The following is a 16,100-nucleotide window of genomic DNA, read 5'->3' as shown; positions in this document are numbered from 1 at the left end:
TTAATTCAGCAGGCTCTCCAGTGAAACCATGATTTTCCCAATCTAGAATTGTGAATTAGTATGAAAACCTGAAAGTGAAGCTGATCAGATGTAGGAAGAGAAACTGAAAGCTCAAGATAGACTTTTTTTTTTTTTTTGAAACAATGTTCCAAAATACATAGTCTTCGATCTAATTGTAGCTCTCTAATAATTTGCAGTTAAGCTTGCCTGAAGGTTTCTGCAATGCCTCAATGATACTAACAAGTTTCAGAAACTTGATGGTGAGAACAAAGGCACTGAAAATTAGATAGTCTTTTCTCTCAGCTTTGCGTGCATTTCTCTTCACCAAATTGCGTTTTCCTTCTGCCAGAAATTGGTGGTGGGATTACATCCTGCAGTTGTTTAAACAACACCGCAGCAGAACATGAGCATGTGCTAAATTCTGGGCTGCCAGCCTGTTGAGAATTGACTTTGAATTAAATACTGTTGTGTTTCTTTCTGCAAATGGTGAAAGGAGGCTGTGGGTGCACACACCCTGCAGACCCCTCTTGGAGAGCAATGCCTTGCAGACGTGCCCGCAGCTCCTTGTTCTCTTTGTTCTCGCCATCCGCAGTGTGGCTGGGGCGAGGGGTTTTATTGCAGCCGGCGAATTCCTGCGCACGCCTTTGCCGGGCCTGCTGCCCCTCTAATTGTTGTGTTGTCAGAAGGCGTGTGCCTCCAAAAGCCTTATCTGATTCCTCCAAAAGCCTTGCAAGCAATTCAGATGTTGACCCCTTGAGCGCAAACAACTCTCCCCCTGCCTTGGGGCATAGCTTCGAGATGAGGGTTAGTGCTCGTGTGTGTGCAAACCCGGCGGCTGGCTTTGTCACCTGCCTGGGGAGGGGAGCAAGAGGCCAGGCTGGTGGGACTTAGAGGGGGAGAAAGGGAGTCCAACAGCTGCTTATGTCAGAGCGAGGATAAGTGCAAGGAGATTAATAGTTATTTAAAGAGTAAATGGGGACATGGCATTCGGCTGTGGCATGTGAGTGTATTAAATGCAGTGGAATGGCTGCTCCACTGGTAACATTTAGATAGATGGTCCCTGGACTGAAAGGAATGAAAAGGATCTTTGATTCTCTTAGGGATAGCTTAAATTTTAATGCGGCAATTTTTTTTTTTATTTATTTAATTATTTGTTTCTACTTCCAGGCAGCACCTTCAGCATTTCCAGTTTGTTCGGTCCTGTTAACACCAACTGCCCATTTGATGATCTTTCTCCATCATCTTTAGTAGCCTGGGATTAGAAGAAATAGTTTTTAAGTGAAAGCTGAAACACTGCTGTCTGTTTCTCTGAACTGTTTTAGGAGGCTGTTTTCATCACAGCTGCCTTTTCATCATTTGCTGGTTAGGGAGTGTGTCTGATAGCAATCTCCATGAGGAATGAAACAACTGAGTGATACTTTTACATTTTTGAGAACTCTTCAGGTCTTATTAGAGTATTCTGGGGCAGGAAGGCAGGGAGATTTATTATTATTTTTTTTATTAAATACAAAAGTATTGAGCTGGAAAAAGGTTGTTCCTCATGCAGTACATCAGCATTCTGTCTCCTTCCGTACAGAATTAGCCTCAAGGGAAGACACATACCAGAAGTCCGTTAAATAGGTCTTGGCTGGCTGAATAGCCCGCAGAGGAGGTGAGACATAACTGTCATCTGCATTGCCAAAGCTGCAGTCTTCTTTTGGAGAACCACCAGTCTGGATTGTTTTCTCCTGTGTCAACTGTTTACCATACTTTGAGTCCAATTGCAGATGCTTGCATGCCCATCGAATAGGGATGCTGGGCATTAATAATATCCCTGCTGCTATAGATGGGGAAACTGAGGCAGGGAGGACAAATGACTAACCTGAGGCAACACACAGTCACTGGTTCACCCAGGATTAGGACTCAATATGTAATTGCTTTTATTGCTCTGCTGCCTAAAGGCCTCAGACAAAACAGAGGCCCATTAAGCAGGGCACTTTTTACATAGTAAGGAGCAATCCTTGCCCTGCAGACTTTGCTGCCTGAAGTAGGTAGAGGGTGGAGAGGGAGGTGAGGTGGCTTGCCCAAGGACACAGCCTGTTGCTGCCAGATCAAGGGAGGGAACCAGCTCTTGCTTCTCTGCAGACCATCCCAGGTTCCAAAATGAAGTCCCCTGTGCTGTTACCCACCTGACCTCCTCCTTCTCAGCACAGCTTATAGGAGCAAGCTGATCCATCTTTGGAAGGTCCTATGTGCTTCACTGAAGATCACAGAGCCCCAGCCTCACCTTGAGATTTTAAATAGAACTCCATAAAATATCAGCCTCTACCAATGAAACAGACAGTAACCTAAGGAAGAGCTCTAGTTGGAGTTTAAATTTCTCTACTTCCTTCTTTTGCGGAAGGACAGCTGAGATCACAAAGTATTTGAGCATAAGAAGGGCACTTCATCCTTGCACAGGGATCAGCCTGTTTTCCTACATGGCTGAAATGATTGACAAAGCTGGGTGTTAAATGGCTTGTCCAAAGTCCCTGGGGAGCTCAGATGATAGAATCATAGAATAGTTAGGGTTGGAAAAGACCTTAAGATCATCTAGTTCCAACCCCCCTGCCGTGGGCAGGGACACCTTACGCTAAATCATATCACCCAAGGCCTTGTCCAACCTGGTCTTGAACATTGCTAGGGATGGAGCATTCACAACCTCCCTGGGCAACCCATTCCAGTGCCTCACCACCCTAACAGGAAAGAATTTCCTTCTTATATCCAATCTAAACTTCCCGTTTAAGTTTTAACTCCTTACCCCTTGTCCTATCACTTCTGCCATTTCTTTTCAGGGCCATGGAAGAGTGATGGTGTGCTTCTCAAAGCTTCCACAGGGCTGGTGGGAATCCCAGTATTGGGAAAGCTTTTTGTTACAAGTCTTGCGGTTGGTGCTCTGACTCAAGAAACCTTTGCTGCTTGGCTGATAATATCAAGTTGTCTCTGGAAATGAAGCAACTGTTGGAAAGAAGAGGGAAGTAGGAGAAACTGGCTGAAATACTAAGCTACATGTGAGCTTGATGGCTCTGGGTGGGATTGAAGCTGTAGGATGTGGAGGGAAATGAGGTACATAGGCAAGGGGAAGAACCAGAGCCCCTTCTGCCATGTCAGCAGCCAACAGCAGAACCAGGTTTTACTGCTGTGCGTTCCTGATTGATCCCAGAGCAGTTGGGGATGGATACCACAAACTTTTGGATGCTGTTCTCCCTGAGCTGGGCACAAACTACACCCTTTGGCACACACAAGAATGAGACTAGTGTACCTGGCTGAACTCCATGTGTACTGCTCTCCTGCTGCCCTGTCTTAGTGGCTAGTGCCTGGTACTTAGGAGGTCTAAAAGCAGGGTAGTTGTGTAACTTTCTTTCCCCAGGGAACTTTCCCAGCTTCCAGCTGTTTGTGGTTCAGAATTTTAAAATCAGATATGCTTGACTTGATAGATTTTTCTCAAGCAAAACTTGTCTAATGCCTTTTTGAACGTATGTAGACTTAGTATCCGCAGCATTTTGTGGCAGGAAATGCATGTTCATTTGTGGGCTTTGTGAGGAACAACTCTGTGCGTGTTTTAATCAAAATCCTGCTCAGGATGTCTCCGTGTTCTCTAACTCCTCTATTAGGAGATCATGAAAATGAATTTCCTATTTGCCTTTTCCCATATCATTTATAAATTTACTCACTTCTGTAATATAAAGTTCTACCTCTCATTTAATTGTCTTTTCCAGGCTGAAAAGTCATAATCTACTGCTGTATTACAGGAAGGCATTAAAGGGGTTTGCTGATTCTTGCCACCTTTTTCTGAACTTTGCTCCCTCTTCATCTCTTTGAGGTGGGGGACCAAGGCTACATATAGAACTGAGGGCATTAGGCATGTTGTTTTTCTGCTAACCTCTCCCTAATCTATCCTTTGCTTTTCTGTGCTCTATTCCCTAGCCTTTGTTTTTGATGTCTTCAGTTGTTTCATATGTTCTTTGTACCTGAAGGCTACTTTTGGGGCACAACCATATCTGCTCGTTTATGTGAGACACACAGTGGAACTGCTACTTCTGAAGTACGTGCAGAAGCCTTCCATGCTGTGGGCTTCCATGCTACTTGATGAGACCTTTAGTTCCTTCCTGCTACTGTGTGACCAGTCACTGGGAATGGAGTGCATAGTGCAATCTGGTTAAGTGCTATGAACCTTTTCTCCAGTGAGCATTCAGTGCAGTTACTGCCTGAGTCAGAGGTCCTAAATGTCTATGGGCATAGCAGGACCAGATCCGCAAGAAGAGGAGCAATCTTTGTGTAGAGCGCAAGACTGTCAGATGTAGCCTTGTACAAGTTAGAGCCAGTTGCACTGTAATGAACCAGTGATTTTTATCAGGTCCCTCCAAAAAGTTCTCAGTCTGGGTGTTTCCAAACAAAGGGACTGTATCTGCTTGAGATGACTTGCTGCCCTGCAAATCACATCCGTGTGATGTGCAAGCTCTTTTCCCGGTTTGGCTGTTGATCCACTGTGTGACTGTGAGAAGCTGTACTTTTTCTGTTTCAGTCAGCAGTGTAAAAAGGTGTATATCCTTTGCAAATCTCCTTTCTGTTAGTGTGACACATATATGGTGGTGCTGAGATTATGCTGTGCATGCTGCATTGTGAAGGCCATCCTGTAGCTTGCCAGCCTGTGCTAATGTTTCCTCTGTAACATTCCTGTGTATCTCTTTGCCTGTAGCCGCAATACACGAACCTGGGGCTCCTGAACAGCATGGACCAGCAGATCCAGAACGGCTCTTCCTCCACCAGTCCCTACAACACTGAGCATGCACAGAACAGCGTCACGGCCCCTTCGCCTTATGCCCAGCCCAGCTCGACTTTTGATGCCCTCTCACCTTCCCCAGCCATCCCTTCCAACACAGACTACCCAGGACCTCACAGCTTTGATGTATCATTTCAACAGTCTAGCACAGCAAAGTCAGCAACGTGGACGGTAAGGACGTAGCACCACTTTGCTCCTTATCTGGCTTCAGTTCCAATGCCAGTGGTGACATTATTCATATGATACATAGCCAGGCTTATGCAAGAACAGAGTGACCTGTGTCCTCTTCAGTGCATGACATGTCCCACACAAGAGAGAGATTTATCTTGGCTGCACTGGGAGGGTGTGGTGGGAATTTAACCCTTAATAATAACACTAAATCCCAGGTGAATAAAATGCCTTGCAAAATGACAGTCACATAAAGTCCATGTGTGATGAAACAGTGGCTCTCCTTTTGGGTCTAGGAAGTATGCCTGAGTAAAACATGAGGTAGGCATAAGCATGGCTTCAGCACTTGCCTTGGATTTCTTCAGCATCCATGGATTTGCATGAGGTTGGGTGTGTGGGCTGTGCCGCAAGGACGGAGGTTCTGCTCCTTACTCCGACCCATGGAGTGCAGGGCTTTTTCTCCACATCCTTCCCTCTTGCAGCTGGTGCAGGAGCCCCTGTGAGCTTTGCTGAGGTTTGCTCAGCCTTGTGGTATTTGGGTTATTTGCATATATGTTTATTTCTTTCTTAATGCTTTGCTCTTGCTGTCAGAATAGTACCTTTCTTACGAAAAAAAAAAAGTATGGAGCCCAGCTCCTGATTTTTGGTGGAGCCAGCTTGGTTGTTCCAGCTCTAGAAACTTCACAACCCAGGACACAGTGTGTCTGGAGCCAAACATGCTCTTGCAGTTCATGGCTCTAGTCTAGAGATGTTTGTGATGGAGAATATTGCTGTCTTAAAAATGTTCAGTATTTGCCTTCCTCTCCTTCAGGCGTTTGAAGTAGGTGCAGTGAATAATGTCTTACCCTGTGCCACCTAAGTAAAAGCAGGGACTCAGAGACTTTATTAAACAGAAAAGATACACTTCCTACCAAAAGCTAAGACATTAATTTTTTTTTTTTCTTTTTTTAAACTGAGGAACTACTTTCAGCTCAAATTTAAAGACAAGCTAGCTGGTATTGCAGCTAGCAAATAAGCTAGCCCATGTGCTCCAATCTGCCACATAATAATAAATCACCAAGTTATGCATACTTTAAAAGCCTTTTCTGGTAAAATTTATCTAAAATTGGTAACAATAACTTTGTTCAGAAAATTGTGTTAAATGGGGCTAAAATTTGATAGGTCTGCTCAAGACCTAATTTTTTTGTTTGTTTACATGTCAAATGGTGAAACATTTTTAAGCGAGATTAAAATGATACGTTTTCGTTATCTGTACTGGCAGTGATACCCCGCTATAGTCCACACTTCTTTTCATGTCCAGGTTTCTCCCCTTGCACTATATGCTGTATTTTCGCTTACCTTTAGGTAAGGAAAATGTTGGTCAGCTCTACTTGCTGTTTCTCAGAGCAAGAAAATGCCGCCCTGGGATTTTTGCAGGCTGTTCTGAAGGCCCTTTGAAGGAAATATGAAAAGTTGTTCTCTTTTGATGCATATGGTACAAAGAATTGTCTAACGCAGCTGCAGGGAACCAGAGCTTTTGATGCTGTCCTTTCAACTACTAAAAGCGGTCTTTTGAAATGAGGTTTGAACGTATGTAGTAGGCTGTTCCAGTGAAGTTGAAGACAAGTGAACTACTTGCAGGCTTAAAGTTAAGCAAGCACTTCAGATGTTTCACTGCAGTGATAATGGTTTTCTGGGATAGAGGTAGTAGTCAAAGATCAGATTACATGTTGTCTTTGAAAAATAAATAAAATGGCTCCTTGGTGACTACAGTTGCCAAACATGGGCAACCTGGGGGAAAACACATTTTGCTTCCCCTCCTTTTCTGATGTGGGCCATGCTACCAGCAGATAGTGTGCTCCCTGTGCCTGTTGCAGTCCGTCTAGGTTTAAATTTGTGTATTTTACCAAAGGAATGGAGTCCCAAACAGCTGTCTGATTAGGGATGAGTGAGTATGGTCCAGGTGTCCCTGCACTGAGCTAAGTGACCTAGATTTAGCTGCTCATGCAGGAGCTGGTAGTGTGCTATATGTTGGCAGTGGATGATGACAGTCTTGTGGTGGTGGCTGGGGACCTTCAATCAATACGCCTTTCACAGTAGAGCATCTTTCTCTCTTCAGAGCTCTGCCCTTCTGCTAATTAATCCACCAACTCATTTCACATGGGCTCTTGAGCAGTTGGTAATATGCGTTCGACAGCTTTATCAGTGGGGTGGGTGGGGAAGGACGTGAAGGCTCTCTTTCCCGCTGCCGTCTGAGAAATGTGGAAACATGCATGAAATGTTGATGAAAGGAGGAGTGATTTCCCCATCCTCTCGGCAACAGCAAGTTCTCAGAGTTGCTCATCCCCCCCATGTGACTTCATATGCTTTGATTAATGCCTGTCGTCTTTTTTTAATGATGGATTAGGAACTTACCCAACTGGAAGAGTTTCTTCCATTGCAGTGACCTATTAAAAGTTTAATTACTTGATGGCCCCACCCTTATTAAGAGTCCAAAACTTGAAAGCCTTGTTTCTTGGCTCTTTTTTTTTTTAATCCCTCTTGCCATTCCCCAGGGTAACAGTATTAAGTAAAGGAATCCATTGTATTGTATTTTCCCCTTTTTGGGAGAGGATGAGCCAGGATGACTGACTTTGCCACGCTGGGAAGGTTTGGTGGTGACTGTCAGGGCATCTACTGCCCTGGCTGACAGCATGCTTCACTGGAGCTCCTCTGAGCTTCTGGGCTGAGTCATGTCAGATTAGGTCATGGGAGTGAAGGTTGTGGGCTTGGTAAAAGGGCTGGTTTATTTCTCTAAAAAGCAAGAGCTGCTTTCATGGGAGGATTAGAGACCTGTGAAGATGCTTCAAATTTCTCAGCTAGTTTGTGCATTTAGCTATTTAGCTCCTGATCTGTGTGCTTTGGAGGTGGTAATCTGGAATCATGTGTAGATCCCAAGGCTGCTTCTTTTGGAGATGGGGAAAACAGACAGGATACTCACTGAGTACATGTTATGTCTCCAAAAATTGTCCTGAAATATTTGTTTTCCCTAACTCCCATCCAAGTTCTGCAGACTCCTTCTATGGGGCAGATTTATTGTCCCAGGACAACAGGCACCCTTTGCCAAGTCAGCAGTATTTGTATAGGATAGGCTGAGGGAGATGAGTGTAACATCAGGATTGTTTCTCTGCTCAGGTTTGTAATGGGCTCCTAACTAGGGATTAGTTGGGGGGGAAATGGCCAAAAACTGCAGAGAGAAACACTAGCTGCAGTTAGGTGAGAGAGTGATTTCATATGTATGAGCAGCTCACTTTGATAATATTACAAATTTTCTCTCTGAAGTCTTCCATGACCTTAAGTAGGAATTCCAGTAAAACATGCTGTCTAATCAAGTTAGATCTTCATTTGTATGCAATGTTGAGCTAATTAATGATGACAAATTGAGATTGGATTGCAGAGGACTTTATAAGCATCCTTGATTATTATTTTTTTTTTAATTAATGACCTGGGAACACAAGAATATAAGCAGGTTAATCAGTCTTTTCAGAAGGAAAATCTTTAACAATTGAAACTTTACTGAAGTGTTTAGAAACAAAAGCCTTAATAGGCTAAATTGAACAAAGTTTCTCACAAGTTTCTTTCATAGCACAATAAAACCTTCTTGAAAATCTGTGAAGGAAAGAGCCATTATCATTTGTAATACTGAGATAGAGAGTAGGTTGTTAAGGTTGAGCGAGAAGCTCTATGAATTAGGTGAAGTAAAACCTTAGGCAGAACTGTGTCTCATTTATTGTGGGATATTTCCTCTGTGGATACCCATATTCCTGTGCCTTGCAATATCTTCTCCTGTTTCTGCAGCAGAAGAAAACCAAAGCATTTCAAAAGTTTGTTCCTCAGATTTCTTTCCTTTGTTCAAGTAAGTTGTGTGCTGATCTTCCCCACCCACTCTGAGTGCAAATAAATAAATAAGCAACTGTGCACTGGCTTTTCCCCCTAAAAAAAGATTTGGCAATCACCTGCCACTAGCAGAACCTGTTACATGGGGAAGAACACGATTGCAGTAGGAAAGTAAAAATTAAAGTTGTATGTCAAGGTAAATAAAAGTTAACGTTACTGCCAAACACGAGCTATCAAAAAATGAATCGGATCCACCCATCCCCATAAGCAAGATACCACCTTATAAGTCATGAGACACTTCTTAAAAGACAAACAGGTTCTTATTCTCCCCCAGGTTTTGAGCCTTGGGGGTGCATCTACTAAATTTTTTTAACATTTTCTTGGTCATCATGAGGTTTAAGGAAGAGAAGACAGAAATTGCTCTAAGTTCTTAAATGAAAAGAGAAATTTATTTGCAAATTTTTGATTCTGCTGAAGACAGACATCCAGACCTGCAAGACTTGCATAATTCAGGTGTTGGCAATACCTGAGTTTAGCAGTTTATTCTCATGCCCTGCAGTAGGTTGGAGCTGAGCTGGGTTGGTCCTTACACGGCTTTGTTATGAAATACAGAGCTCTGCAAAGCTGCAATCTGTGTTCCAGTCAGGATCACTGCTTCTCCTGCTCTGAGTAAACTCGGTTGTACCTGCAGCTGTAAGAAAATGCTCAGATTTTGGGCTTTTCTTTGCTAGCAAAGCTGAGTAACAGCTTGTGCAACATTCATGAAAGCAAGTAAATGGATCGTGCTGGATGGGGTTAGTGTATTTGGAGAAGCTGCATTTTAAGAAAGCTGAAAGGAATGCACTTAAATTAGGCCACATGAGCAATAACAGGTTTTTGTGGTTGGGAGTACAGATTCCTTGGCTGGGCTATCTCAGTCTTTTTATTTCAGATTGTTCCATTTCATTTTAATTTTAAATGTGTTCTGTGTCCTGAACCACCTGGTAAAACTGATTTTCTCCCACCCTCCCATCTCTATAAATGAAATTAGAGGACTGTGCACAAGCACAGTGAAGCGGTGAGAGGGCAATTAGATGTGCACATCACCTTGATTCAACAGTGCTTAATTATGTGTTCAGTGTTCTCTACATAATCTGTTCAAATAATGCACTGTTTCAGTAACACTGGTAATGTCCAGTACTGTCCTGGCTGCTGATTATCTCTCTGCATCATACATTAAACCTTTGTTTTCTGTTGTTGTTTTGGGTGGGTTTTTTTTAAGGCTGGTGACTCTCCCAGTGAACATACATGTTGGGGCCATGCTAAGTGTTCATGTGAAATCTTAGCTTTGTTATTCCCTGGTGGTATGCTGGTCAGTGCAATTTGAGCTTTTCAATTTCACCCTTTAATGTTATTTTTAAAGCTGTCAGGAGAAAGGGAGTGGAAGTGGTCTTGTTACAGGATTTTGAATTTCCTTGTCCTCAGAGGCTCCTAGTCAGCAGTGGTATAGCCTTTAACTGTTTGCACAGGGTGGCTGAGAAGGGTCCTTGTAGGAGACTCATTTGTTCAGAAGGTCTGCAGACCTTGCCAAGAACTGAAACTGGTCACCTGCTAATCCTTTCATGCCTTTAAATGTAGGCTTTCTCTGGTTGCCCAGTAAAGTCAATGCTGATGATAACACCACTTGTTGCAGTAGGAATGAAGAAGGGAAAAGATGCCTGTAATCTAAAGGTAGAAAATTGATCTAGAAGGAGAAGGTGGCAGAGGAGGAGATGGGGCTGCAGCCTTCAGACACACACGCCACAGGCTGTGAGAGCTGATGCAATGATGTGAGCTAAGGGCTTGGCTCTTCCCTGATCCCAGTGAAGCAGGAGCATTTCCATATGTGGGCATTTGTTGGATGAGAAGTAGTTAAGGTTTGGCTTTCTCAAGCTCTCCGCAGCTGTGCTCACCTGAAGAGGCTGTTTCCAGTACCCAGGGAGCAGGCAGGGAGGGTGTGGATTGCCACCATAGGTCTCGTGCAGGGAGAGGTGGTGATCCCATTTTCCTGCTTGAAGATAACTGCAAAGTGTTTCCCTCAGTGTGATATTACAAGGCCTAACGCTAAGGCTGTTGATGCATATGTAACTTGGCCTAGGTCATCTGCCTGGAAAGAGAAGAGCTTGTTGTCTTTGAAGGAGGTGCCTTTCTCACGGCAGGGAGGTGTTTTCAAGCTAGCAAAGCTGGGAAGAACCAGCCCACCTGTGAGAACCAGCCAGGAGAGGCCTGCTGGCTTCTGTTTGGGTTTTTATGCTTGAGTGAAAGGAGATCTGAGTGCATTAGGTTTCCATTAGAATGTAATTGTGCTTTTTTTCCTCCCTAATTTCTTTGTCACATATATTTTGTTTTTATCAACATTCATCTTCTTCTGTTATCTCTTACAAGCAGCTGTACAGATCCATGTAATAGTTTCCAGAAAATGTCCTAAATGTTCTATGATATAAGCTGTCTTGTTTTGTTTTTTGTTTTTTTTTTCTTTTTGTATCTCTGATTGTATTTTGTATCTCTGTATTTCTTAAATCCTATCAAGGCACTATAGACTCCCTGTGTGAATTCCCCATAAGGCATGGAGTTTTGCTATATGCTTTTTATTAGACCAGTATCCTCTGTGATGGTAGAGCTGTGCTGTGGTGTAAGACCATGCCGTCAGGGGTAGTCTGTATCCCATACAGGAAGGATGAAATGGGAAGTTATTCACTTATTATATGAATTAGTATCTGCCAGCACTGGGAACAAAAAATGTGAGTCTCCTGCTTTGTGATGGCATGTGCTCTGCTCTTTAAACAGCACAGTCAGTGCTGGGCACTGAGCATGCCTGACCTGCTGAGACAAAGCAGGCTTCAGATGGTGTGAACATCCTTCTCTTTCAACTAGGATTTAGCTCTTGGTTGCTATGTTTGTGGCTGATTCTCTCCCAGTGTAACAGGAGAGCAGTTAGAGCTTGCCACAGGTCTCCCAGCATCTGCAAGCAAAAACAAAAAACAACCCGAAACATTAGGGTGAAACATAGGAGCATGGAGAGAGTAGACATGGGAAAAGGGTTGCGTGTCCCCCAGGGGCAGAAGATCTCTCTGCTATTTTGCACAAGCAATTTCAAACTGTACTGGCATTCCTTCCCCTGCCCCTTCAGAAAACTGGTTTTAAGGTTTTAGCTAATTTTGAAGAAAAATTCAGAGGGAGAGAATTAAGTGCAAGAAGCTTTTGTTTTGCTTCTCAATGAGATTTTTTTTTTGTCTATGTGGAGAGGAAAAAGTGTTAATTAAACATAATTTTCATCAATGCAACTTGCACAAAAAAGCCCCACCTACTTTCATGAGAAAGGAATAAAGAGAATCGTAATCCCGGATTAGATATCTTTCACTGTGCATACATAAAAACAATACCGTGTGAAAAGGGGGAAAATATATATGTGTATATACACACACACCAAAAGTACCAATGTGCCTCCAGCAGTATTACCGAAGGAATTAACTTTACAAGAAGCAGCCGCAGCCTGGAAAGAAGCCATTTTTCAAATAAAACCTGAATGAGAATTGTGGTTTCAGAGAACTGTGAGAAGGAAGGGTTAAAAAAACATTTACAGATAAGAATAACTGATGCCGGGAGATGAGTGAATGTCTTGAAGTAGGGGAGGGTCCCTGTTTAAACCACTTTTTTTTGTTTTGTTTTCTCTTCTCTTAGTTAAAAATTGGCTTCTACTAAGAACAACATGTAGGATTAATGTAGTACTTTAAATCTTCAAAGTGCTGCACAAATATTACTTCCCTAATCAGCAAACACCTTTGCTTGGTAGGCAAATCAGTAGGGTAGTAGCCATTTTAAAGAAGGGAAACCAAAGCACCAGAATAGGAGACAAAACTTCTGGACTAATAGCTTTTAGGAGTTGTGGTGTTTGTCTGGTTGGTTGGTTTGTTTGTTTTAATGCTTTTTTGGTTGTTTTGTTGGTTTTTTTTTGGGGGGGGGGGTGGGATAGGTTTTGTTGTTTCGTTTTTTGTTTGGGGTTGTTTTTTTTTTTTTTTTTTTTTTTTTTTTTTTTTTAATGCTTTGAGTTTTTTTGTAGTGTTCAGCATGGGGACTGCCTCCAGGCTGGCTTGTAAAAGCTGCTGAGCTCTCCTGCATTTCACAAGTGCTAAGCATGCAAAGCAGCACAGCACAGCTCAAATTGAGGCATTGGTGGAGTCGCCTCCTTACCTTTCCAAAGGTCATGGCAGGCTGGGCCAGAAGGGAGGCAGGCTGCTCCAGGGCAAGGAGGGTTTCCTAAAAGGTTGCCGGTTTCCCCTATACCATTGAGCTGTATAATTTAAGCTGCATCACCTGGGCACTGTTAGAAGATATTTCAACCCTACAAGAAAAGGTTGTGAAAAAAAAAAAACACATTTGAGTGACTTTTTAACAAGTTACTTTTGTGTAAAGGTTTTCAGGTAGGCTGGCAAAACAGGTATTGCTCACCTAGCAAAGACCACCCTTGGAGATGATCATTCCTTTCCTTAGATAAGCTGAAGTATCACAGTTGTCATAGATATTATTTCTCTGCCAACTTGATACAGAACCAGCAGCAGTTTGGTGGTGTGCTGAAGCAAGCCTAATTTTGTGTGTGTTGCATTGGTGGTGCTCCCTACGGTGAGGGTTCAGCTCCAGTGCTTGGCAGACCATGTGCTATGAAGAAATTCCTGCTTTAAAAGAAGTGTCCTGGGTAGGGATGTCTTCTGCATAGAAAGAGCATGAACTTTATTATGCAATGGAAATCTTTTCATGAGGTTTTGTTATGTGCAGGCATGTCAGACTTTATTAATGTAAACATAGTAGGATAACTACCCAAATAAGAGCTTAGATCCTCTTGCAAATAGACCTGAGTATTGATACAAACTTCATCATTTCCAGTTGTTAAAGATAAGTGGAACAAAACCTGGTGAAGCCACAGGAGGAATGTGCTACTCTTCCCTCATTTTTTTTCAGATGCATTCTATGAGAGTAGAATTTTTAAGGAGAGAAAAATATTACTTGTCTGATAAAAAAAGGAGCATTTTATCATCTGCTGATACATGTTATCTGGTGAAATTCATCTAAATTCAGCTTTACTGAAAGCTGAAAAATGTGTTAGAGAAAGCAGCACTTAAAGGCTGACCTGAACAAGTGGGACAGGGCTTGGGTCTAAATTTTCTGGCTCTGTTTTCCCTGTTGATGGCCATGCTGCCTTGGGGCTCTCCTCCCCAGTTGTTCTGTGCCCTGGGGTGCACCACAGTTTCCTCCTAGGGAGAGAAGCCACGCTGCCTGGAGATGCCCTGCTACTGAGCAGCACTGGTGAGCAGCGGATTTGGCTCCAAGCCCAGCCTCAGAGGTGCTCCTGCCCTGTGATTTAGATGTAATCTGGGTAATGTTGTGCAAGCCATTCCCTCTGCCTCCATTCCTCCTCTTCCCCCTTTCCACACAGCCACCGTCTACTTTGGGACTGTGTCACCTAGATCCCATGTTGTAAAACACTTAGACCCCTCATATGAAATGCCTGGAGGAGGAACAGCTGGGGACTGCTGCTGGCTGTGTAAGACATATCACAAGCCTCAGCTTTCAGGCTCCTTATTTTGACTTGTTTGCAGAACAGTTTTTGCAAATTAACTTTTGAAGGAACCAAGATATCTTTAGGCTAAAGCTTGAAACTCCCAAAGTGTCAGTTGGGTTACTGTGTCTCCTGCTTGAGATCTCAAGCTTTATCAGCATCAGGCCCACCAGATGTGAAAATCTGGTGGAGAAGAGGGCTACAGAGTGAAGGGAAGCCTCTTCCTTTTATGTAGCCAGAGCATGATGCTGCACCATCACTGCTGTGTTAGCTGTGGTGGAGAGCCTCAGCAAACTCGCCCTGCCACTTGTCGGGGCTTATTAGCTCAAACACACGAGCTGTGGCTGGGAGCTGACTTGCTCCTGACCTTGCAACAGGAGCAGAGAGAACCCAGATTTGCTATCAAACCTGCAGCCAGAGCTCCTTGGACCTCCCTTAATATATAGCACTGGAAAGTATTCCTGAGGGGAAGGGATGGGAGTGGTGCCACTAGGTCAGTGCCCAGCCTGGAGGGTGCTCACAGAGCCTGTGCAGGGCAAGCAGCACACTGCTGCTGTGTTTTCATTTGAGCATCAGCATTGCCATGGGTGGGAAAGAAAAAGTCTTCCTGTGGGATGTTTGTTGGGTGGCTGGGCACTGAATGACACCTGTTCATTAATTAGTGAGGTGGTGGCTGGTTGTCTGATGAGTTCCTTGTCTCCCATCTCTTCTGCTGCAAACTGCTCATAGTACTCAGTCTTTTTTTTTTTTTTGACCCATCCTTGGTGCATTCTTGTGGGCGTATGAACAAAGGGGACCCCAACAAAAAACAGTCTGTGCATTTCTTGGTATCCTACTAAAATCTCACTGTACTGGCACACATAAGGGAAGAGAGGTGAGGACCCCAAGAAAAGCTTCAGAAGCGTCATTGTTAGTCCTGTAAGGTTTGACAACAACAAAGCATATGGACTGATTGCTTTACAATACAGTTTCTATAAGGAATTAATAAATTTGACATTTATTTGGCATTCCTTTTGTCTGCTGACTTCTTGGATGAGTAACTTTTGCCCATTTCCTTTGCCATGCCCCTCAAAAGGGCAATAGAAGTTGAAGTCTTCCTTTCTGTGCAAGATAAAGATAGGGAGGCCTGGGCCGGAGTAGTGCTGCTGGCATTTAGAAAAAGAGCAGCTCAATGGGTGAGCTGTGTTCTGGATTGAATTTTCAGGGACATGTGCTGGAAGAAAACCATTTCTGTGCTGCAAGTCTTCTGTTGTGAGCGCAAAAATGCTCTGATGCTGTTAGTCACTGTGCTCATCGCAATCTATTTAATGTGAATGTTTTGTTTCAGTACACTAATATTCTGATGCATGTTTTGCAACTTGTTTCAGCAAAGTTTCCTAAACACAGAACTCACAGGGTCTTTCTCTTAAATGGGATGGCTTGGTAGCATTTTAAGGACTGATAAAGTACATGGCTTGGTTAATGATAAGGAATAACTCGCCCATGACCCGTTCCCTCTCCGCATGCAGGTCTGAGCTGCTGCCAACCACCCATTGCCTCTGAAAGCCAAAGTCCTGGGATGCAGCTTACCCTGAACCCCCCAGATGGTGCCACATCCACAGTGTGACCCCAGCATAACCTGCTCACTGGGGAATTCAGCATTTCTCTGCTCCCCAGAGAATCAGCTGAGCACGTAGGCACGCACTGACTGCCAGGGAGTGGTGC

At 43.5% G+C, this 16,100-nt stretch overlaps 1 protein-coding gene across 7 annotated transcripts in view; it reads left to right on the top strand.

Annotated features, from left to right (window-relative positions):
* TP63 (tumor protein p63) overlaps window positions 1–16,100 on the top strand; it is a 159,518-nt gene that overhangs the window by 105,600 nt on the left and 37,818 nt on the right. For all 7 annotated transcript variants that reach the window (XM_057427316.1, XM_057427310.1, XM_057427309.1 and 4 more), the window contains one exon: window positions 4,718–4,972. In XM_057427316.1, coding sequence (XP_057283299.1) covers window positions 4,718–4,972 — 255 coding nt within the window. The remainder of the gene's footprint in view (window positions 1–4,717; window positions 4,973–16,100) is intronic.

This window comes from Pezoporus wallicus, unplaced genomic scaffold, assembly GCF_028554395.1.
Source record: "Pezoporus wallicus isolate ANWC-B61680 ecotype Strahan unplaced genomic scaffold, APGP_CSIRO_Pwel_v1 scaffold_7107, whole genome shotgun sequence".
NCBI lineage: Eukaryota > Metazoa > Chordata > Aves > Psittaciformes > Psittacidae > Pezoporus > Pezoporus wallicus.
This window is presented reverse-complemented; position numbering and strand designations above follow the sequence as displayed.